General features: G+C 30.1%; 1 protein-coding gene across 2 annotated transcripts in view; it reads right to left on the bottom strand.

The window, feature by feature from the left end:
- Positions 1-25,279, bottom strand: part of LOC135135147 (dual specificity protein phosphatase 22) — a 65,389-nt gene that overhangs the window by 35,293 nt on the left and 4,817 nt on the right. Inside the window, exons 1-2 of one of the 2 annotated variants that reach the window (XM_064064142.1) lie at positions 11,193-11,316; positions 10,109-10,225 (exon numbers count right to left, since the gene is read on the bottom strand). In XM_064064142.1, the coding sequence (XP_063920212.1) occupies positions 10,109-10,225; positions 11,193-11,270 (195 nt within the window). In that variant the 5' untranslated portion in view covers positions 11,271-11,316. Of the gene's footprint in view, positions 1-10,108; positions 10,226-11,192; positions 11,317-25,279 lie in introns of those variants that run through there. The other variant, XM_064064143.1, reaches the window with a different exon arrangement.

Raw genomic sequence — 25,279 nt, 5'->3', positions numbered from 1 at the left:
TTTTTTACTTCGTCCATAATCATAAAAGATTACGGGCTTTGCTATGCCAGGAATGAACAAGCAGCTGTGAGATTTAATCTTGGTGGGGAATATTGCTGTTGTAGGGAATTAATTTAATTTTGTAGTTGACTTTGATATGGTGTAGGATGCGTTCTGTTTTAGAAACAGATTGTAATACAATTTGCACTTCAAAAGTACGCATGTGTACAGCAAGTAGATTTGGTAATTACGGGTAGAAGATAATGAAGATATAATTAGCTGTTGCTAACGGTACGTAAAAAATTATATTGCTTGACGTACGATCCTACTGGCGAATTTCGTGTTTTCTTGATGTTCTGTGCCTTGTGTAACGTTAAAATATCGGTCTCCCGTTGCTGTCTGTGTGTCGTGTGTCTATCTGTTGTTTGTCGATCTGTCTGTCACCTGTCTGTTGCCGGTTTTACGAGACACATAGTCTCCAAAATTAGTGGATCGATTACTCTGGAATTTTGGAACATTCAGCGTTATATGCTTCTTAATAATCCGACCTTATTTATCGTATAGAGGTTATAATAATAAAATAATGTTTGTATGATCAAATAATGTTTACTTTTTTACTTTAATTACGAACCAAAATCCAAAAGAAACCAATTATTGCCTAAGCCATGGTGGAAGCTAAAACAAACGCCAGTGGAATATTAAAAACTCTTTCATTTATTTAGTTAAATAAACTAAGGTGTATTTACTTTAATCAATATGCGAATTTAGTACATATACTCTAAAAAAAAATTAAAATCGTTTTCGTCGACATACCCATTATGTAACGATCTGGACTGTACCGATTATTTTAAAGTGAAAATTTTGTTACGTAATATTTTTTTGTAAATTTAAAAATGTATGGTTATTTTATTGATTCTACGACAACTGGTCGCAAACAATTGATCGCGCGACAATTGATCGCAAGCAACTCGTCGCAGCACAATTGGTCGCACGCGACAATTGATCGCGGCGACAATTGATCGCAGCGACAATTGATTGCACGTAAATTGATCGCAGCGACAATAGATCGTACGTAAATTTATCGCAGCGTCAATTGATCGCAAGGTAAAATTCATCGGGAAGTATTTTCTTTTATTAAAACTAAATATTTTGTATTCTGAATTTTAAGTTGGAATAAATTTAGCAACCAGGTAAGGTGTAAATATCGAATTAAAAACAATTTGAATATAGATAAGTGACGAAGTTTGTAGTTGCACTTTAAAAATTAAAAAATACGAGCGTAAATACCTTGTTACATAAGATTTTTTATTAATAAATTGTCATTTTGGTTATTTTTTTTAAGAGATTGTTTCTATTTATCTTGTTGCTTATTTTACCTATTATATTATAGGAACTAGCTTCATTATAATAAGTACTCAACATAAAAACAAGTGTTTATTGTTCTTAACTAGATTACAGTTATTTAAAAAATCATATTTTTAACAACCTTTAAATTTTAACACATTTTGATACAGAATTGCCTCTATTGTCTATTCTTGTCTTTATACATATCACCAAACAATAAAATTTATGAACTAATAGTACATCTAGAGTATCCATATGCAGCGAATATAAATTCCACTGGACGGATATAATACTTATTTTAATCCCTTGTAAATTGCAACGGATCTTTTACAGGGTTTGAGAAAGGTTTACGTGTATTGTAAATATATATTGCAAAAACTTTTGTTAGAGCGTAAAGAATAATTTTGTGTTACCGGGAAATCTAAGAAATGTAGGTACTTATGCAACTAAAAACTAATTTTTTAATTATTATTATGTGACTAGTATTGTACTGAAGAAAAATTCAGTTGTACCATATGTGGGTGTAAAAAATACATATACAGGGTTAGTCACGAGAAAATTATTTCTGAAAATTATTTTTACGCAACCCAAAATACGAATACCATGTACCACTTGATACTAACTGAATTTAAAATGAAATGCTTAATTCATGATTGCTTTGAGTTTGGCAATGTCATTTTGACAATTCTGGAAAAGGAGGTTACGCGAGTGTCCATGGTGGTACCGCGGCCAATTGGAGATCTCCGCTGGCGCCGCTAATAAGTTTGTCAGGGCTTGCTTCGAGTGCCTCTTGATCTTTTGCAACCGATTAATGACGAGAAAATTATTTCTAAAAATTCCTTTTACGATAGATATTTCTGTGACGTGTAAAACAGCTCTCAGATCTAAAAAAAGGAAGAAATAATTGGTTCGCAGTTTTCCATGAATGACCCTACTACGGGCTGCTACCTGATTTTATTCTTCTCCGCACTTTGCATCCTACAAAAATTTACAACATGGGCTGGAGAAGCCCACCTACATCCGGCAGATTTGGCAAATAATTCTGAGTGAATAGTCGGCCTTCCGAGTGAAAACTTTTCAAACTTCCCAAGCTAAAAATTAGTCACGCCATTGCGAATAACCACTACTCAGTGGCGTCGTCATCCTGGTTGTTTGTACTTTTTAACGGTATTCACTGTTTGTATTACTTGTTACTCGTGATGTGTTGATTGATTTAAATATTTTAAATAATATTAATTAATAGAGAATATAAATCTGTTATGTGCGTTGTTTTATTCAACAAATTTTATTCCATGAGCCGCATCAAAAAAAAAAAAACTACGTCACTGTCATCGGCAGTCTTATCTGGGTAATGAGGGGTACTGTTTATGACACTTTACCGGTTTGGCTCGAAACCATCATTTTAAGTCTGGCACTTCCTCCAGTATGAGTATATTCCTTTGCTCCATGGTCAAAACTAATCTTTTTACGATCTTGTTTACAGAAATGGCGTAAAAGTGGAGATTGGTATGTAGGTACTTAGCAAAGGGAACGAGATAAATTATTCATTTTGTCGTATCTACAAGCGCCTTATTAACAGTGTGAGCGTTCAAAAAAGTTCTGAATGAAAAAACATCTTTGGTTTTATCATGGATTAAAGATAATCCAGAACTAATTTGTAGTGAGCAAAAAATTGTCTGCAAAGAATGCAATAATAATAACTTTATTCAGCCGTTACATAGAAACACTACATTTGGCATCGTTTTAAACTCCAAAATTAATTGTTAATACATAAATTCAAATTTCTTTGCACCAAATTTATTAAAAAATATATATATTTAATTTTTTAAACTATCAAACGTAATGAAAATAATATTTTTTCACTTAAAACTGTAACGAGAGTTTTTTCACGATTTATCTATAACTTTTTAATTTGACAGTTGTAATAATTTTAAAACCATTTTTTATTAAAGAAAAATGACGTCTAACACGTTTTGAAAGCTATTTTTTTCACTCGTTTAATTGACAAACTTTAAACTTGTGAGAAGAAAAGCTTGAATCACTTACTTGAGCGTCTAATCAATAAGACGAATAATCCAAATGAACATTACAGTAGCATACCGACGAGATGTGTCAGCATTAAAAAAAATATTTTACAATATTTTCACTTTTTTGCACTTTGGTTTAGTCGGAAATGAGCCTAATAGTTACCGTTTTTATGGAACTCGTATGTATTTATTTTGACACTTTTTTTAGAAATAATGAAATTTTTGAGAATATAGCACATTAATTTATTTTCCTCATTCATTACAATTACTTATTTCTCTATAAACGCTATCATTTTTCGCCTGCGATCAATTGTCGCATGCGACCAGTTGTACTTGCGACGAATTGTGTTGCGATCAATTGTGACTGCGACCAGTTGTCGTTGCGACCAGTTGTCGCTGCGACCAATTGACACTGCGATCAGTTGTTTGCGATCAATTGTCGCGCGACGAATTGTGCACGACGAATTGACGCGGTACCTATTTTATTAAGTTAAATCAAGGTGACTCTAAGTATTATTCTTAAATTGTTTAAAATAATGATTGTAAAAATAAAAAAGAATAATTGTAAATCCTATAGTAATTTCACTTTTAATAATAAATTAATAATTTAATTGACTTATATAAACTTTGATTATAATCTTATTTCATCTCTACACGTTATAATACATGGAAAACGAAGTGGAAAAATGAGGCAGCGAGGGTTGAACGAGCGTATCTGAAGCCAGATTTACATGAAAACCGACAGATTTTAAGTTTTCGTTTTAGGTAGGGAACTATTCGGAAAAGAAATGCCACATTTAGCTTACATTGGAAAGTCAAAATACATTTTTAATTCTTTACAATGATTCTGAAATTTCACGAGTAAAGAGCTTTTGAATTTTAAAATTCAACATTAAATGCTTAGTTATACTTGCAACTTCGTTTCGATGTTCATTAGATGCTCCATTAAAAAAGAAATGTGTGGATAGTGATCGTTTAAAAGTGATGCACTTGACCCTCACATCGAAGCGATTAGCCTTTAGGTGCCTAACTGTAGGGTAGTTTTTCCGTCAAATTCACGATTTCCACTTTTCTAGAGAAACTCAACGTCTTTGAGTGATAAGTTTGAAGATCAAGCAAAGAGCATCTCCAAACCAATAGCTTCTAATTTTATTAAAACCGAAGGTAATTCATGATATCCATTAGTAAAATTGGGTTTCGATTTCTCGTAAGCTTTTCTTATATCACAAATAGTAATTACAAACGAATCTAGTTAAAAAGCTTCCCCACATTCGATTATTATAGAATTTATTAGATTACAAACACCGCAGCATTTTGATGACAATGAAGTATTTTATGATATCAAAAATTTTATTAACATTTTACGACTGAAACACAGTTTTAAAGTAGTCAGCAAAATCTTTACCATTTCTTGAACTGATTTAGTTGCGATTTATCTCTGAAAAATGTCTTTCTCGGGACTTTTGTTCTTGCTAGTGATATAATTCAAAAAAATCATTCGATCTGTCTTAATGTTACCTTTAGCACTAAAGATTAATTTTGTTCTACATTCTTGTACTGAATAAAAAATTTAATATAATAGTAACTAATGGTTAAGGGACGTCTAATTTAAAGTCCTAATAAAATTTATATCAGGTTGACGTGGTTGTTAATTTGCACTTTTTGATCTCATAAACACTTTTAAATTTTTTGTAAACAAAGCGGCTGTTATGAGTTGTTTCCCTTTGATCTAACAATCAAATTATTTCACAATTAGTTCCTGGATAAGAAATAAATTGCATAACCCCGAATATAAAAGAGAGAAAAGTCCAGTTAGCAATATTGTAATATGTGGGTAGCATATTTCATTTATTTTTTTTTTTTTTCGATAGGACTGGCTTTTTTCTGACTCAACTATCTGTTGGAAATATTATGTAATAATCCCAATAATGCAAAACGTGTATTACGTTCGTGACGAAATTTTTAAGTAAATAAAGCTCTTTAAAGCAATGCTAGTACCAATGTTGCTGTACTGTGTTTAATGAAAAAAATATGATTTACATAAACAAAACTGTTATTGTTAGTCATAAAATCAGATGTCAAAAGTATCAGAATCTATACAGGATAACAAAGCTTTCGAAGTTTTATAGAACTTTTGGCATGCAGCATTTTTGGCTTTTTTTTTAATTCAGTAACAGCTTGAATCACCTAAAAAAAAATATGAAATGAAATTTTAGAAAATAATAATACGCTGTAATTACAAAAAAAAAAAACAATTAAAAATTTTAACACTGATCAGTATCAGCACTCATATCTTCTTCATCGGATGGAACTGTAGCTCCTGTTTCGATATCACTTTCTTACACTACATTTTTCTTAAAAGATCCTGCTTATTGTCTATTCAGGAAGATTTGGGCCTACGATACTATGAATATTGTCGAATTTCAAAATCCGTAATAACAACATAAGTTGCAATTTAAAATACACAATATAAGTGTCATATGTAACGTACTAAATTATGCTTCCCTCTTCAAACTAAAAGCAATAGCGATTACAGAATTTCAATATTTCTAATGATGCGAAGTTTTATCTGGAAAATAAAAAATTTGAAATATTTTTCCTTATGCCTTGCAAATAATTACCTCATTTTGGTATACACGATGGACCAATTTGGGTTTTTTTTTTAAGTCATCGCAAATAAGTATACAAAAATATTTCTAAGTGGACAAAATTTGCATTGCTTTATAAATATTTTATTTAATGTAAAAAATACAAACACTATCTAAAATGTAATTTAATGCCTGAGTGAAAGATTAGTTATCTTGAAATAATTATATTTAGGCATAATTTCAATATGTATTTTATCAATTTTTCAATATGTTATGTTTAAAATGAAGTTGAAGAGATACTTTTGAAATAACATTTTTATAACGGCTTCGAACATCTCTCAAAAGTAAACAGTAATAAAAACAAAATTTGTGCGCCCTTAGATATTCTAAAAATTAAAATATCGAAAACTTGAAAAATTGAGAAATCGAAATATAAAACAGTCGAAAAATTGAAAAATCTATCTAAAGTTTAAAAAACGAAAAACTTAAAATCCAAAATATAAAAAATCGAAAAATCGAAATATTGACAGAAATCCCAAAACTGCAAGAAATACCCAAAAATTGAAGAATTAAAAAATTGGAAAATTGAGAAATCGAAAAACCAGAAAAGCAAATTCGAAAAATCGAAAATAGAAGAATTGAAGAATTGAAAAATCTAAACTTTGAGAAGTCGAGAAATGGCAAAATCAAAACTAGATTCATTCAGAAATCGGAAAAGTGAAAATTTAGCAACGTCAAACTTTGAAAAATTGAAATACTGAAGAACTGAAAAATCAAAAAAGCGAGAAATCAAAAAATTGAAAAATCGAAAAATTTAAAAAAATAAAAATTCGAAAACCGAAAATTTAAAAATTCGGCAAATTGAAAAATTGAAATATAGAAGAACTGAAAACTTGAGAAATCGAAAAACCTAAAATTTTAAAAATTGAAAAATTAAAACATCGAAAAGTTGAAAAATTGAGAAATCTAAGGTTTAACGAAAAGCCTAAAAGTAAAAAATTGAGAAATCAAACAATCCAGGAGTCCAAAAACTGAAAAAAATATCCAAAAAATTGACAAATTAAAAAATTCGGGAATTGAGAAATCGAAAAACTAAAAAAGCGAAGTGGAAAAATCCTAAGCTCAAAAAATGGAAAAACTGAAAAATAAAAAACCTGAAAAACCGAAAAATAAAGAATTGAGGAAGTGAAAACTAGAAGCTTTGGGAAGTCGAGAAATGGGAAAATAAAAGAAAGATTACTTCAGAAATCGGAAAACTGGAAATTTAGAAACGTCAAAATTTGAAAAATTGAAAAATCGAAATATTTTAAAATCGTAAAATTGAAGAGGACAAAAATTGAGAAATCGTATCATTGATACATCGGAAAATTGAGAAATCGAAAAATGAAAATGTCGAAAATTTGAATAAGTAATGGAAAAATCGAAACAACCCAAAATTGAAATATTGAAAAATTGAGTCATCTACAGTCGAAAAATCGAGAAATCGAAACGACGAAACATCTCAAAAGCGTATTTATAAACCACGTTCAGGACTATGCTACTTTTTAACATTTAAATAACATTTATTTGACAAAATTATAAGATGACATCATCAATTCCTGGGTGGCATGAACGGATAAATTTTGACTAACGATTTAACATGCTTCCAATAACTATAATTTGGAAAATGCTGTTGATTTTTTTTTTCAAAAAATGTTGACGTCTAAGGTAAAAACTCAACACGGATTCATAAGCCACAAACGGAGGATATAAAATTTTAATTACATCTACTATCGTAAAATTTGGAGATTTCGTCATTTCATTGTTGGCGACAAATTTTGGTGAGCCCTTTACCATTTGATAATACAATTTGAAATATAAATTTAATTTTATCATTCGTGAACATTATGTATTAAGTCATTAAAAGGTGTTCAAGAACTTATTCGTCGTTGTGAAGTCCGACTAGATGATCAAACCGGATTAGTAGTGGATGTGTCAGATCAGCTCTAACGAATGTCGGCTTATAGATAAATCGCTTAGAGTCGATATTGGCCTGAGTGCGCTCTGGTCTGTAGATCAAACAAGTTCTCAGGCGACGACAGTGCAATCCTGTAAAACATTCACGACATTTTTAGACCGCAGCAAGCCATAGAAATCTAGTAACTTGGTTGCTAATCACTTCAACATTAGGAAGTTAAAGTTTCTTTAGAAATATTAAGATTCTTTGTGTTGATTTGGGTTGTCACCGATTTAAGGTTATGAATTGTGTCAGAAACCTAACCATTATTCCCAGCTTAAATATAATCAAGAAACAGTATTAACCTAATTAATTAACCATTCAGAACTTCATAATTTTACTAAATAGATACTTATATAAAAGTTAGAAGTTTTTATTTTTAATTACAAAAGTGATACTACGTGCATTTAAGTTGCAAAAAATTCTGTTGATTGCCACAGCAGGAGTGCACAATTGAAATTTTAAGTAAGCCACAATTTGCTGATTTTCGTTGAATAAAAGTTTCAAAAATTGGGAAATTATTTCATAATTTTCTATTGTATTTTCGCAAGTATTATGCATTTTTTTGATTTGCATTTACAGAAAATATGACAGTAATTCCAACAAAAAGAAATAATCGCGTGAGTGTAATACCTAGAGAGCAATTAAAACAAGATCAAAGACAGTCGTAGATTTTGTAAAGTTTGTCTTTGGTCCCTGCATTTTCAGTGCAAATTTTCAAATTGACTGTAATCTGACACGACGACAATTCTATCAGAGATAAATCTTCAAAAATCCATGCTTATCTTTGATCGTGTTTTTATTACTCTTTCAACATGTAGAGGTAGAGTTTACACAACTAGAAAGTCGAACTCGACTATTTCGTCAAGAAACTTTGATGTTAATAGGTGTGAAATTTTATGAATCAAGAAAATACATTCTAATTAGCTCGCTACACTACACAAAAACAAAAGCCCCGCAAACAATCGTAATATTTCTATACAATAACGCCATACTAACAATTTGCTAAAAGAAAAACTCTTTCTCAACATCCACAACTGTGTCGGAAAAATGTAATTATTATGCTAATTTACTTCCACTGGTAACAGACAGAAATAAGACATAAATTGCTCGCTTGCTGGAACTAAAATTAAATCCGGTATTGAGTGTGTTGCCGGAAATTGGAACATCGTTCGTAAACTTTATCGTTTCTAACAAAATGTTCTCTCTATAATTTCCTACCTTGCTTTATCACCGTGTGTACATTACCAATTAATTGCAGTTATTAAGCCCCTCGACAGTTATATTAGCGATTGATAATTCTAAATAATTGAGGATGATTTTCCTGCAAATTGCTCGTTACACAAGTTTTTAATGTATTCCATTTCAGAGTCATCACGAACGCCATAACGCGTAATGCAATTAATAAAATATTCCATTTAGCTGAAAACAATGAGCTTTGAAAGAAACTGATGCATCGGGTTGACGCGAGCGTGTATAATCTGTTAAATTAAGTTTTTGATATTGATAAGACCATCAGTTTTGTCATATTGTTCACAAATATATATATAATGTACAAAGAAAAAAAGGGAGACGAGTTTCATAATTTTCTGTTTAAGTACTGTTATATAATCTTCATGTAGAAATCTGATCGTGTGATGCAAGCTTGAAACGATGTTACTAATTACCTATACTAGACATCACTCATAGGTAATTACCGCTAAACAATAAACAATAAATTTACTTTATAGCTCTATGTGGCTAAGGGTAAATAAACTTTGCAGTTAAACACGCATAGCAAACAAGTTGAGCACGATTTCACACTTGTTTTTACGAGGTTTCGATCTAGTCACTGCATTCAGTGCAGAAGTGTAAGAAATGTAATTTATATGTATCTGTATTTGAATTGAAAGGCAGAACACAGCCGTAAGTGTTTCGTGAAATCAAACAGTTGGATTTCCAGCGGTTGGAATGTTTTAAGGAAAAATCCCGCAGAACATAAAACGAATTTCAAAAATTGAAGACAAAACAGTTTCTTTGAAATTGACTATTATGCTTTGAAGTGAAGCTCGGATTTAGTATATTTTGAACTTTGTTAACGCCGTTATTAACGAGTAAAAATACACGATCACGACAACGCATAAATCAATAAATAAACTACGAGCAGAAATCTACAAAGACTTGTTCATGCTTACGGAATGTATTCTTTTTGCAGAGTCGTGAATGGCAACGATGTGAGTAATGTTGTGTTTAGCTAGTTGGTTAGCGTCTTTTGAGTCCCTGTAATTTCCGACATAAAGGCCCGGTAACACCTGAAACAAGATTCAACAATTCAGCAAGCAGTTTTGTATTCTAAATGGGAGAGGTGCTAGCGGTGTCAAGCAGGAGGGTAATTATCATGTTGCATTATTAAATACTTTCAGCTGTGTGGTCCAAGTGGAGAAAATTGTGTATAATTGAGGTCTGGCATCCAAGGAGTCTATTTGTTCACGAACTAACTGGCAATATAACATAAAGGGGTAAAGCGGAAATGTAGATATTTGCATACCAATTTCTAAAGATTGTTGTACACGTTGCGGTGTACCACTAAAAGCTGATCTGTTTAATAAATAGAACCATTCCAGAATTAATGAAAAACAATTTTTTTTTTTGTTAAAATGGATCGTAAGTATTTCAGGTGTATAGAACTCAGTTTGTATTATGTGAAACCTTCCCTAGAGCAGATCATTAGAAATAAAAAGTTAAAAATATGATAAATCAAGAATCGCGTGTTGTAAATGAACAGTTGGGAAAATATATTAACAATTGTATACATATAACAACAAATGTTTAAACGTTTCATACCAAAGATAATTAAAGAGGCGCAATTTAAAGTTCGAAGTTTACAATTTTAATGAAAAAAAAATGCGCTTTGTTTTTTGTTTTTGTGTTTTATTTGCAATATTTAAATCATTAACAATCGACTTGTAAACAGATATTATTTAAATTAATTTAGAACATTTCTTTGTTACTAACAGGATTGTGGTACACATTAAAACTTTCTTAGAATGTCAACATAGCATTTTAATAATGAATTATAACCTCACTTTTCACTTCAGTTCTTTCTACAATTTTCACCCAGAATTCTTGCAATTTTTTGATCTTTGTCTCTAACCCCATCCCCTCCAAGAAAAATGGAAAAAAATAGTCATATAATATTTACTATTGCTAGTTGTTACTTAGTTAATTTCAAATTATCCGTGTTACAGTATTTTATGTTATAATAATAATTATTATTACCTTTGAAATACCAAAATGTGTCGTTTTTTGTCGGTTAACGCTGACAATAGTTTCACCAGTACACACAAAACCGAACATTTCTTGCAGATTAAAAAAAAAGTTATCTGTTATTGACAAATTATGAGTTTTATGACAAGTGTTTTTATTTTTTTTTTTTTAACTTTGCTCAGTCAAAGAAGGATAAATAAATTTAACTGTTCTAAACTCGCTAGCTATTATTTTATTTTTAGTATCTAAAGTTCGTCAACTTATCATTTTCGTATCAATTTAAAACCAGTTTTAATGACTGTGTTTAGAAGGATATCGATCGGTCTCCAACTTCGACGAACAAGACATGATAATTTGAGTTCGTCAGATACCGGTGGGTTTTCCAACTAATAAATTAATATTTGTGTCTATTTCTTTTGTTATTAATAATTATTTTTATTGTTGTACGGTCGACAAGTGACAATAATGTGCGACTTTTTTAAATTTCGAATCTAGGTTGGCTTTGGAATAAAAAGTTTTGTCGTTGACAACACCAATTTCCAAGTGTTCACTTTTTTAGGTTAAATATTACTGTTCACTGTTCCGAATTTAACTTGACATTGACAGATGTGGGTATGCACACCGCACGCACATCAGTTTCTAAACCAGCCTAAGTTTAAAGAATCGCACGTTATTTTGAATTATTCTGTTGGAAGTGTAGATATTTTTTTTTAATTTTCGAGTCTCGATTTCTCGATTCTTCAGTTTTTCGATTTTTAAATTTTAGATTTTACAATATTTTAATTTTTCAATGTTTTAAATTTTAGATTTTCAGTTCTGCAATATTTTTTAATTTTTCAAATTTTGACGTTTCTGAATTTTCAGGTTTCCGATTTCTCAATTAATTTATTTTTTTATTTTCCCATTTCTTGATTTGCCAAAGTTTTAATTTTTCAATCCTTCAGGTCTTCAATTATTCGATTTTTCAATTTTTGATTTTTCAATTTTTTAATTTCTCCATTTTTGGATATTTCGTTTAATTTTGTGATTTTTCAGTTTTTCGATTCTTTCATTTTTCTTCTATTTTTCAATTATTCGATATTTCAGTTTTGGGATTTTTTTAGAATTTCGACTTTTCGATTTTTTGACATTTGGATTTTTCGATTTCTCGACTTTTTACTTTTTGCATTTTCGTTTTTTAAACTTCTAATTTTTCGGCTGTTTTTTCGATTTCTAAATTTTTCAACTTTTCGACATTTTATCTTTTCAATTTTTAAAATCTTGGGTTTTTCGATTTCTCCTGTTTTCATTTCTTCTATATTGCAATTTTTCAATTTTCGGAATTTTTAAATTTTCGATTTTCCAATTTATTTTTTCGATTTTCCAATTTTTCGATGTTTCGAAATATAAATGGCCCAAAGTCGAAAAATCGGAAAGTTAAAAATGGAAAAATTGATAAATCGAGATTTCAAAAAATTTAAAAATGGTAAATTTAAAAATTCGGAAAATGAAAAATAAAAATATAGAAGAACTGAAAACTTGAGAAATCCAAAAATCTAGAATTTTAAAAATTGAAAAATTAAAATATCGAAAAGTTGAAAAATTGAGAAATCCAAATATAAAACAGTCGAAACATTGAAAAATCTAAACTTTAAAAAACGAAAAACTGAAAATCCAAAAAATCCAGAAGTCGAAAAATCACGAAGTCCAAGTATCGAAATATTGAAAAATCCCAAAACTGAAAGAAATATACAAAAACTGAGAAATTAAAAAATTGGAAAACTGAGAAATCGAAAAACCAAAAAAGCAAAGTCGAAAAATCGAAGAATTGAAGAACTGAAAAATCGAAACTCTGAGAAGTCGAGAAATGAGAAAATCAAAAATAGATTAATTGAGAAATCGGAAAACTGACAATTTGGTAACGTCAAAATTTGAAAAATTGAAAAATAGAAATACACAAGAACTAAAAAATAAAAAAATCAAGAAATAAAAATTTAAAAATCGAAAAACTAAAAAATCGATAGATCGAGAAATGGAAACTCCAGAATTTAAAAAATTGATAAATTGAAAAATCGGATGACTGAAAAATCGAAACATCGGAAAATAAAATTAGAAAATCGAAAAATTGAACAGTCCAAAATTCAAAAATCGAGAAACCGAGAAATCCAAAAATCGAACATCGAAAAATTCAAAAAACCTAAACATGGAGAAATGGAAAAACCAGAGGATCGAGAAATCGAGGAGTCGCAAGCCGTGAAGAAAGGTTAATAATTGAAAAATTGATAAATCGACAAATTGAATAATCAAAGCTTCCAAACATCTGAATTCGATAAATCAGGAAATCAAAAAACTGAAAAATCGAAAAATTTTAAAAAGAAAAATTGGAAAATCGAAAATTTAAAAATTCAGAAAATTGAAAAATTTAAATATAGAACTGAAAACTCGAGAAATCGAAAAATCTAGAATTTTAAAAATGGAAAAATTAAAACATCGAAAAGTTGAAGAAATTGAAAAATTGAAGTAATAAAACAGTCGAAAAATTGAAAAATCTAAAGTTCAAATAACGAAAAACTGAAAATCCAAAAAATAAGAAATCGAAAAGTAGAAGAATCTAAATATTGACAAAAATCCCAAAAACTGAAAGAAATATCCAAAATTGAGAAATTCAAAAATTGGAAAATTGAGAAATCGAAAAACCAAAAAAGCAAGGTCGAAAAATCGAAAAATCGAAATTTTGAGAAGTTGAGTAATGGAAAATTCAAAAATAGATTAATTGAAAAACAGAAAAACTGAAAATTTAGCAACGTCAAAATTTGAAAAATTGAAAAATAGAAATACTGAAGAACTAAAAAATAAAAAAATCGAGAAATCTAAAAATCTAAAATTTAAAATATTGAATAATTAAAATATCGTAAGATTGAAAAATCCAAAAATCCAAACATCAAAAAATCAAAAAATAAAAATTTAAAAATCGAAAAACTGAAAAATCGACACATCGAGAAATGGAAACTCCAGAATTTAAAAAATTGAAAAGTCAGATAACTAAAAAATTGAAACATCGAAAAATCGAAAAATTGGAAGGCCCAAAATTCAAAAATCGAAAAACCGAAAAATCCAAAAATCGAACATCGAAAAATTCAAAAAACCTAAACATGGAGAAATCGAAAAACCAGAGGATCGAGAAATCGAGGAGTCGAAAGCCGAGAAGAAAGGTTATTAATTGAAAACTCGCGAAATCGAAAAATCTAGAATTTTAAAAATGGAAAAATTAAAACATCGAAAAGTTGAAGAAATTGAGAAATTGAAGTAATAAAACAGTCGGAAAATTGAAAAATCTAAAGTTTAACGAAAAATTGAAAAGCCAAAAAGTAAAAAAACGAGAAATCAAAAAATCTAGGAGTCCAAAAATCGAGAAGTCAAAAAATCGAAACATTGAATAAAATCCCAAAACTGAAAAAAATGTCCAAAAAATTGTCGAAAAATCGTAAGCTTAAAACATCGAAAAACTGGAAAAATCTTTGGAATTTTCGAAGAAATGAAGGCAAAAACAAGTTCTACAGATCAGAAATTAACTGAAAAATATTTTTGGTAATTTTCGAAGATGCTTAAAAGGAAATTAAAATTTCATGCTCAACGCAAAAATTGAATTTTTGCCAAACTTACTTAAAAATCCACAAAAACATCAGGGATATAGATTTGAACCAGCTGCATCAAAAAACACAGCGTGTCGATGGTCCTAGACTATAGTATTTGAAATACTCGATTACATGTGGTATTTTTAAAATATCCCGAAAATTGCCGTATTTTATTTTGAAAAATTCGTGGACATTTTCAAAAAAATTAGGGCGAAAACAAGTTGTGGTGGTCAAAATTAACAAACGAATTTTTTTTGTAGTTTTTGAGAATTGTCAAAAATGGTAAAAAAGTTCATTTGTTTGAAAAATAGAACTTTTGACGAAGTTGCATGAAAATAAAAAAAAACGGATCGAAAAACATGGCTGTTTCAAAGTGGATTTTTAAAAATATCCTAAAATTGTCGTTCTAGAAAACTCGTCGAAATTTTCAAAGAAATGAAGCCGAAAACAAGTTCTGGAGGTCCAAATTAACAAAAGAATCTTTTTTGGCAATTTTCGACGAAAATTCGAATAACCAAAAAAAATTAGTTTCTTGGCGAAGTTGCCTAAAAATGCACAAAACATTTTGGGATACATACTTTGGTAAGCTGAAACGAAAATAGCGTGTTGATAGGTCTGGACCAAAATTTTTGAAATATTCGGTTTCAACGTGAGGTTTTAAAATATTTCAAAAATTGCTATTTTGTTTTAACAATGCTGGAAAAATGGTAGGAATTTTCTAAGAAAACGGGTTGAGGTGGTGGAAGTCGACAAATCTTTTTAGGTAATTTTCGAGGATACCTCTTAAAAGTCACATTTTTTTCTGGGGTACTGTTAAACATCGATGCTATGTTGACAATCCAGAAACGATTTGGACACTTACCCATAATACTGAGCGAGCTAATCGTGAAATAGGGTCTTAACCTATCGAAAATATACTGTAAAATTTTCTCTCAATTTGATATCTGATTTTGGTTTTTGTTTCATTTACTTGCTCAGCTCATACATCCGCCCGTTTTTTTGATTTTATGCTTTCGTTCGTCTTTCTCTACATTTTTCTATTCGATAATTTTGGATATTTTATTGAAAATGTCTTTAACTGTTTTATTTGTTATTTCATTACTACGGTTTGTGCCTAATCTTGACAAATATAAAATATTTGAGATATTTCTAAAATTCCTGATTTACCAGAAGACTAATTTTGGACATCATAACTCCGTTATATTCAGTGGCACATAGGAACATCTACGATTTTCCCTAATAACTTATTTTAAATATTCTTTTGTAACTCTAATGACGCACAAAAATCTAAACATTCCTTTTCTTTTTTGTCCTCGAAGCAATTCTTTTAAAATATCAGCTTCTATTTACTGCATGTTCTAGAATTTGATGTAAACTTCTCTTTTTGAGCTCCATCTTATAGCCCATTTAGATGATCCCGATCCATAGAATACTGAAACGGAAATTCTTGTGACGTATTCTTTCCAGAACTAAGTTCTGAAAAGAATAAGTTACATAAGTCATAAGTTCTTCTGGAATGTTTTCAAATTTACGTGTAGTGTCCAGCCAAATTTTCTTTAACTGTCCTATTTTCTATAAGACAACTAGAATCTTCCCAAAATTGATATTAATAATTTTTTCTTTTCAACATCAATCCTACACCGAAGTCAAAATTATTTCATCTTCTCTGTTCTAAACAGAATTGTGCTAAAACTGGGATTTGGTGACCCAGTTTGAATTAAAATTTCTCGCTAAGAGAAAAAAAACCGTATTTGAATAATATGAATTTGAAAAATAAATTAAGAAAATCGTGCAACATAGGCAACCATGTGCAAGGATCTTCAGTTAGGCTGGTAGACCGTCTAGAGAATTAGTGATTGTCGCTCTTTAAGTTGGTAGTTGGTGAGGGGTTGGTAATGCATGGAAAAGTAGAGTTGTTTTGGTTTTGTGGTTCATTTGGTGTGAGTCTAAATGATGAAAATTAAGAGGAACTTAAATTTAATTTGTAGCTTCAGAAAATAATTTTCCCTCCGACAAGCGTATCTAAGTCATTATTAAAAATGGGTGAAATTTTGACAATATCGTCAACACGTTGTGTTCATTTTGTTTGATTTTTTGCAAATTCACAGTTGTTAAATTTTTGAATGTTTTTGGTTCTACTACAACTTTACATGCATGAAATCGTTCATAGGAACCACGTGTCAAGAAATTCACTTATTCAGGCTTCACTCTTTTATTTATTAAGTTATAACTACAGTTCCTGGATATTTTTACTTAAGTTTAACGTTATATAATATTACAAATTAGAGCACAGCGTTTACGAAACCAGCTTACTGTAATTTTGATCGTATTGAATGTGTTTTTTTTTTGTATGTGATGTGGAGGTTTCAGTCCATGAGAAAACCTTCGAATGCATTTTGTTTTAGTCGTAACTCGAACTGTAAATGTAAATTCTTTGTTTAAAATTGTATGGCATAATTAATTTAAATAATTTCAAAACTCATTCATTCATCGTTATCATTTCGAGAGAGATAGATTTTGAACTTAAATTAAAAAAAAAGGGCACAACTTCGCGCTGTGAAAGGGGAGCACGCGGTTCTTCAAGTTTATGGTTTTGTCGTTGCCCAAATGAGAATCACATGTTGAAACTGAAACTGCAAGGGGAGACTCACTGCCGCGTGAAACGCGTAGCTTGTTTCAACAGCTGGACTGTTTTGCGAACACCGGGTAAAGAATATAATATGCGGCAGTTTTTTGAGGATAGAAATGTCGAACGTGTGTTATACCTATCTATAAAGTAGAACCACCGAGAAAGGGTGACAGCATTCGACGAAGAACTTAAATTTCGCTGTCTGCTGTCTGTCGACTTTTAATTTTTCGAGGCTAATAATGATTAATTTCTGTTATACATATTTCGTTTTTTAAAGAACATATCCTTTTGTTGTATACTAATGAACAATTTATTTAGCTACACCAAATTTTATTGTTCCAAGTTAAGCAAAACAAGTCATATAATTATTAAGATTTTGGGGATTATCTTTAGGCGGCAATTTGTTGGCAAAAGTTCGGACTTTAATTCGGTCTACCTTCCACAAGAGCGTGAATAACAGGATTTATTCACTCGTTTGTAATACACATTCATTTTCCATCTGGGTATTCCCTACTTAGGGTCGCATAAAACTCATTTAAAAAGTTCCACTGAATGTAACAAGCATAAAATAAGTGGAATTTATGGCACTTTTCCTAAAAAGAAACAATAGCGCTGTGTTCTTTCTAGTGGTAATAAAATCGTAAATTACTCACAAAAGCAGTAGCCCAGCTCCCCGTAACATTGTTATCGCACACTTACATCAAATTACCGTGTCATTATAGAAGAAAACCCTTTAGGACCCTACAATAACAGCGTATGGTAGTGGTGATTCAAACAAAATGTTTTCTACCATTGCAAAACAATCGGGTCAGGTGAGGTCGATGAAACCGAATCCGTTCAATAAACTACATCAATATTTAACGCTAACTCTCAAGTGAGTTGAAGCAATCTGTACCTTAACTGGCCGTTTAAAACAGCGAAGACATTTATTAGAGTTCATAAAAGTAAAGTAGGTAGGATCAAAGTGGAACTATTGACTTGCTTAAATTAGTAATTTTTTGAAAATCGATCTAAATTAGATCTATTTTAAGTAAGTAGTACAGTTAATACACGGCTTCAGTGTTTTTACGAGGAACAAAAGCCTCACGAAAAACCACCTGCGAGGGTGAATTTATGTTATCTGAAAGTCGGTAGCTATTAACTTTTTTTGTTCTCGTGGCGCCTTGATACTGTATGCCTCATTTGCGAAAAATTATTCCGTCATGCAAATGTGTTCATTAGTGTGATTTTTTCCGACTGCATTATTCATTATTTAAAACCCATGATGTTCCGTACAAAATTTCAAGTTTAATTTTTACATCTGTGTAATATTCTTGCGTCATATTACGTTAAAGAATATGAAAAAATTAATTTTTCCGCTAACTTAATTACCACTAATTATGTTAATAATATGCCGACGTCGTAAAATCTAGTAAAATATTCGAAGCTAAAAATAAGAGTTTAAATTTCTTGCATTAAATTCAATGTGCCAACAAAGTTAACACTTCTAATTGCAATTTTAATTTTTCCGCATGGAAACATTGACCCCACCACTAATTCGATTTCCTATTAAATTCGAAAATGGTATCCTTTGTGTAATTAATTACATTTTAATCGATTTGTATATCGGGAAGCTTTCATTTCATTAATCATCAATGCATTGGCAAAGCTTTGCCAAAGTGTTGTTGCCTTGTTGTAAAACTTTTTAATGAAAAATCGTCGACCCAAACAACTTATTTAATTACATCTGACGAACACCAAAAAGAAACATAAGGTTAACATCCGCTTTTTGAACTTTGCAGCAAACTTTTATCAAAAGAATAAACGACGTAATGTAAATATGAAACTCAGAAGCTTGAAATTTAATAATCCAGCTCTGTTCCGAACGAATCCGTGTTACGTTTCGTTCTTGGCGTGCTACGTGGAAACGATTTTTTAAGGATTAATCTGTCCCACACGGGGTGATTGCACGAGCTAAAGTTTTTAGGATAAAGGCGACACTGAGTAATTTCTTTATTTCGCCGGGATGATGTTGAAATTGGTGAAAACTAGCGAAACCCGAAAGGAAAAAGAGAAAATTATCGCTTCAGCCGAAGTCAAATTTCCCAAGTGATAAATTCCCCATGTAAATGACTTTATCAATATAGAGATTCCCTGGTGTGTACCCACACTAAACGAGGTGCTAATCTGAAACATAAATTGTGGTAGTGTTTCAACTCTGCGTAATTCGTAGCCAGCGAGTGCTTGACTGGAAAGCCTGAATAAAACGGAAATGATAAGGGTTATTCATTTTTGGGAATTTTATTTGTAAATTAAGAATCTATTAAATTACTTTTACAATAAGGTACGTCTGACTGTCTTTTTGTGTTAAACGTGATACCTTAGGGTTGTGTTTTACGCCTTTATTGACAGACTCAAATGATTTTCGTTATTTTTTTACTGTAAACTTAAGTTTGATGAATTATCATGCAATAAGCAAATGTTACAAGAAAATTCACTTGACAAACTTCAGCAAAATCTGACAGTTAAAATTATAGTTTTTGTAATATCGTCGCCTAAGAACTTGTTTGATCTTAGAGACCAGAGCGCGCTCAGGCCAGTGTCGACTCTATACGCGTTTAGAAGCGATTTGGTTGGTTCGGACTATAATTTCTGGGGGAAATAGTTAAGATTTAATTCTTTAATTATGTTTTATACTAGCAAAACGTCTTAAATTAACAATATTGTTGAAATCGTAACAATCCAATGGATTTTTTTCGGGAAAATGTAGTTATTTTTATGTTTTGGAAATACTGTGTTCTACTTTGTATGAATTTTTAAAGGCTTTTAGTGATAATTTTTGTGGATATTTTCGATACATTGTATGATATTAACACTCAGAAAAAAATGAAAAATTAAAATTATGGAAAATTTGAACAATTGAAAATCTCAAAACCGAGAAATTTAAAAATTGAAAAACCAAGATGTCAAGAAATCCAAACAAAAAAAATCGTAAAACCAAAAAATTGAAAAATCGGAAAATGTAAAATTTGAAAAAACCGAAAAATTGAAAAATCGGATAACTGAAAATCGAAACTTCGAAAAACTGGGGAATTAAAAAACCGAAAATCCGAAAAGTAAAAATCTAAAAACCGAGAAATCGAAAAATCAAAAGATCGAAAAATCGAGAAGTCAAAAATTCGAAAAATTGAAATATTGAGAAGTCGAAAGATCAAAAGATCCAGAAATCGAAAAATTGAGAAATCGAAATAGGCCAAAATCGAAAAAACGAAAGATTTAAAGTTGAATAATTGGAAAATTGAAAAATAAACATTCGAAAAGTTACAAACTGAAAAACTCATAAATTGAGAAACTGAAGAATCAAAATATCGAAACATCCAAATCTCGATAAATCGAGAAATTAAAACATTGAAAAATCGAAAAATTTGAAAAATGAAAAATTAAAAATCGAAAAACAGTAAATCTAAAATCGGGTAGTCGAAAAATCGAATGATTAAGAAATCGAAACATTTGAAAAATTCGAAAACTTGAAATATTGAAATATCCAAGAACTGAAATGAAAAATCGAGAAATTGAAAAACCTAAAATTTTAAAAATTGAAAAATTAAAATATCAAAAAATTGAAACATTTAAAAATCGAAAAATTGAAAAACCACAAATGTAAAAAAATGTACACATCGAAAAATCCAGAAGTCAAAAATCGAAACGTTGAAGAATTGAAATGCTGAAAAATCTCAAAACTGAAATACCAAAAAGCTGACAAATGAAAGAAAACTGAAAAATCCCAAAACTGAAATATCCAAGTCGAAAAATCGAAATCTTAAAATAAACAAAAATTGAAAAAACAAAAACCTGAAATTGCAAAATTGAAAAATTAATGAACAGGAATATTGAAATAGTCGAAAGTCAAGAAATGGGAAAATCAAAACATCGATTAATTGAAAAATCGAAAAATTGAGAATTTAGAAGTCAAAAATTGAAAAATTGAAAAATCGGAATACATATGTACTTAAAAATTGTAAAATCGAAATATCCAAAAATTGAGAATTCGAAAAATTGAAAAATTGAAAATTGTAAAAACAAAAATTTAATAATGAATAATCTGAAAAATAACAAAACTGAAATTTCTAAAAATTGCAAAATGAAAGAAAAACTGAAGGGAGGAAAAACTCAAAAACAAAAAAATTGAAAAATTTAATAATTGATGACAGGAAAAATCGAAACTGAGAGTTTATAAAAGTCAAAATCAGAAAAATGTAAAACTGAAACATCGGAAAATTAAGAAACCAAAAAAATGCAAAATCCCAAAACTGAAATTTTGAAAAATTGAAAAATGAATGGAAAACTGAAAAATCTCAAAACCGAAATATCCAAAAACTGAGAAATTAAAAAATAGAAAAATTGAGAAATCGAAAAAATAGAAAAATTGAAAAATCAAAAACCAGAAAAATCGAAAAGTTGAACAACTGAAAAACTCAAAAATCGAAACAGTCGAAAGTTGAGAGTTTTGGGAAATGAAAAATCGAAAAATTGAGAGTTTATGAAAATCAAAAATTGAAAAATCGAAATATTTAAAAATCGTAAAATTGAAGAGGAGAAAAACTGAAAAACGTCAAACTGAAACATCGGAAAATTGAGAAATCGAAAAACTGAAAATCGAGAAATTGAAAAATTGTAAAATCGAAAAATTGAATAATAAATAAACCTGAAAAATTCCAAAACTGAAATTTCAAAGAATAAAAAATGAAGGAAAAACTAAAGAATGGAAAGACTAAAAAATTTTAAAACTGAAATATCCAAAAACTGAGAAATTTAAAAATTGAAAGATTGAGAAATCGAAAAATCAAAAAAGTAAAGTCGAAAAATCGAAACCATAAAAAAATTGAAAAATCAAAAACCTGAAAAATCGAAAAATTGAAGAAATAAAAAACTAAAAAATCTAAACAATAGAAAGTCAAGATATGGGAAAATTAAAACATCGATTAATAAAAAAAATAAATAAATAAAATTCATGCAAAGTAGATTCTAACGTTTTCAAAAGATAAAAATAACTACACTTTCCGAAAAAAATCTATTGCATGATAACGATTCCAACTGTATTGTTAATTTGCGGAATTTTGGTAGTACCGAACATAATTAAAAAATGATTTCTTAATTAAACAAAAAATAGTTACATGTCAATAAATAACACATGTAACTACCAAAATGTTCACTTATTCGTTGTGAAGTCCCACCAAGCAATTTTTTCCCGTAGAAATTATGGTCGAAACCGGTTAGGATGGCTTATAGATCAAATCGTTTCTGAACGATTAGAGCTGACATTGGCCTGAATGCGCTGTGGTCTGTAGATCAAACAAGTTGTCAAGCGACGATACACTGTACCTATCTCACATCAGTTTTATTCTTATTGGAATAACACAGTACGTAGTAATTAAAAAACTGAAAATTACGCAGTAAGACAGGAATAATTTTCTTTTAATTAATCCACTCCTTTCTATTTAACAATTCATTCCAAGTTCTTAGAAGCTGACTGAGTTTTCCAACGTTCGTATAATAAGTGTATGAAAAAGCTTTTAGCACTGCCTTATGTCGAAAATTCGAATTATGATCTGATGTTTATAGAATCGTTTATTTTATCGTACCCACATTTTTATTAGACGGCCCATTACAATTTGAGTTTTTAGTAATCATACGCTACATTGTAAAATAAAAATATAAGTGGTGGAGAGGGACGAAGTCAGTTTTATATTGACCAATACTTCTACATTTACTCTGTTTTTTTAGTGGTTCGTCGTTAAAATTATGAAAAATATTTTAATAATAATAATTAAGGCAGCTTCTAAATGATATATTACTCTGTAGAAGAGATAAGGCTAGAGTGCAGCGATACGAGACAGCGCGTTACTTTACCTTAGTTACCTTTTGTATAATGTATATACATGTTTTTTCCACGATATTAAATTCTTACAAGATTATACTTTTGGGAATTGAGTTCATTCATACTTTCATTCCACCATCGATTTATTTTCTGTAAATCCGTCGTAAAATGTGTTATATTGACAATGGAAATTATGTGTGTTCGAGACTCTTTGTATTCTGAAAATCAATAATTAATTATTTATACTAAATTCACATTCATATTGTAACATATTTAAAATTCAAACTCTGACATAGTGACAAAAGCCTAAATGTAAATATAGAAGAATATTTCTGTTTCTCAGCTGTTAAAGGGTTTCTGGATAATATGTTTGTCGTTCAAACGTTAGTACAGTAGCGTCCGGTTATAATGAACTCAAAAAATGTAACAAAACTAGTTCATTATATCCGAAGTTCACTATTAACGGAAAAATAAAAACTGCGTTTGTTTAAATTCAATTTACTTCAATTCTACGTTGGGAACAATTCAAAAAATATTTCTTGGTTTATAAACTAAAAATAAAAAAAAACATAGCTATTTATGTAATTACATATAACAAGACGTCACATAAACACAAGTCTACTTGACAAAATCAGTTATTTTTGTCTGTACATATCTATTAGAAAAGTGAATGTCACTAATATAGCGTTCGAGGTTGCAAAAGCTGTTCCATATAGGCTCCGGAACAGTGCGCGATTCTAAAAAGTTGCGAGTCTCTGCCATTTTTTGCGCCATTTCATTAAGAGAAGGAACATAAACATCAACATCTTCATCAGACTCATTTTCCTCACCCTCGGCCTCGTCACTTGTTGCCATGACTGATGTCACTGATTCTATAATCTGCTCGTCAGTTAGTCTTTCTGTTACCGTTATGTCGTTATCAATTTCCACATATTCTTCAAAATTAAATTCCCCGATTTTCTCTTGCACTGCAATTTCAATTGCATTATCCACATCTGTGAAAATAAGTCCAGGATCATCTTCATGTTTTTTTAACCATTCTGTTAGGGGAAGCTCATCGTCTGCATCAAATTCAGCACTTTTTTCAGAAAATCCTCCATGCTTGAAACAGTTTGCTATTGTATCTTTGCTAACCTTTTGCCAAGCCATGTGAATAAAATTTACAGCATCTAAAATGCTAACTGAAAATGTTTTTCCGTTGTCCATAGCCTCTATCATCTGCGCGAGTAAAATTTTCCTATAATGGCTCTTTAATGAATGAATTACACCTTGATCCATCGGTTGTAATTTTGAACTCGTATTCGGTGGCATAAAAACTAATTTAATTTGGTTTAGTTTAATCTCAGGGTGAGCTGTACAGTTATCAACTAAAAGTACAATTTTCCTATTTTTTTGTTTTAATTGTTCATCCCATTCAAGCAGTTCATTTGTGAAAATTTCAGAGGTCATCCACGCGTTACGGTTTGATTTGTATTTTACGGGCAATTGTTTATTTTTGAAACATCTAGGATTGGCAGATTTGCCTATAACCAACAATTTCCTTTTTTCTGTTCCAGACATATTGGCAGCTACTAAAACTGTAATCCTCAATTTAGATAACTTTCCTCCAGCACAACTTTCTCCCACAAATTTTAAAGTCTTATCAGGAGTCATTTGATAAAAGAGCCCTGTCTCATCAGCGTTAAAAATGTCTTCACTGTCATAGTTTTTCCGAATATGAGGCCAAACATTAGTTAACCAGTCATTAACAACATTCAAATCTACTGCTGCAGACTCACCCACAATTTTTCCTGTTCGGATATTATGTCTTCTTTTAAAACGTTCAATCCAACTTTTAGAACACTTGAAGTCTTTGTTTTCGATTTTACTACCCATTTCATTAGCTTTTTCTTGTAGAATAATACCACTTACAGGAACGTTTTCTTGTCTTTTTTGTGTAAACCACTTAAGAAGCCCTTGATCCATTTCATGGTGCTTTGATTTTCTCATTTTTTTACAC

This window comes from Zophobas morio, unplaced genomic scaffold (genome assembly GCF_036711695.1).
Source record: "Zophobas morio isolate AGI-343-1 ecotype UQ-CSIRO unplaced genomic scaffold, CSIRO_AGI_Zmor_V1 ptg000024l, whole genome shotgun sequence".
NCBI classification, from domain to species: domain Eukaryota; kingdom Metazoa; phylum Arthropoda; class Insecta; order Coleoptera; family Tenebrionidae; genus Zophobas; species Zophobas morio.
Note: the sequence above shows the minus strand (reverse complement) of the source record. Positions and strands in the feature narration are given on the sequence as shown.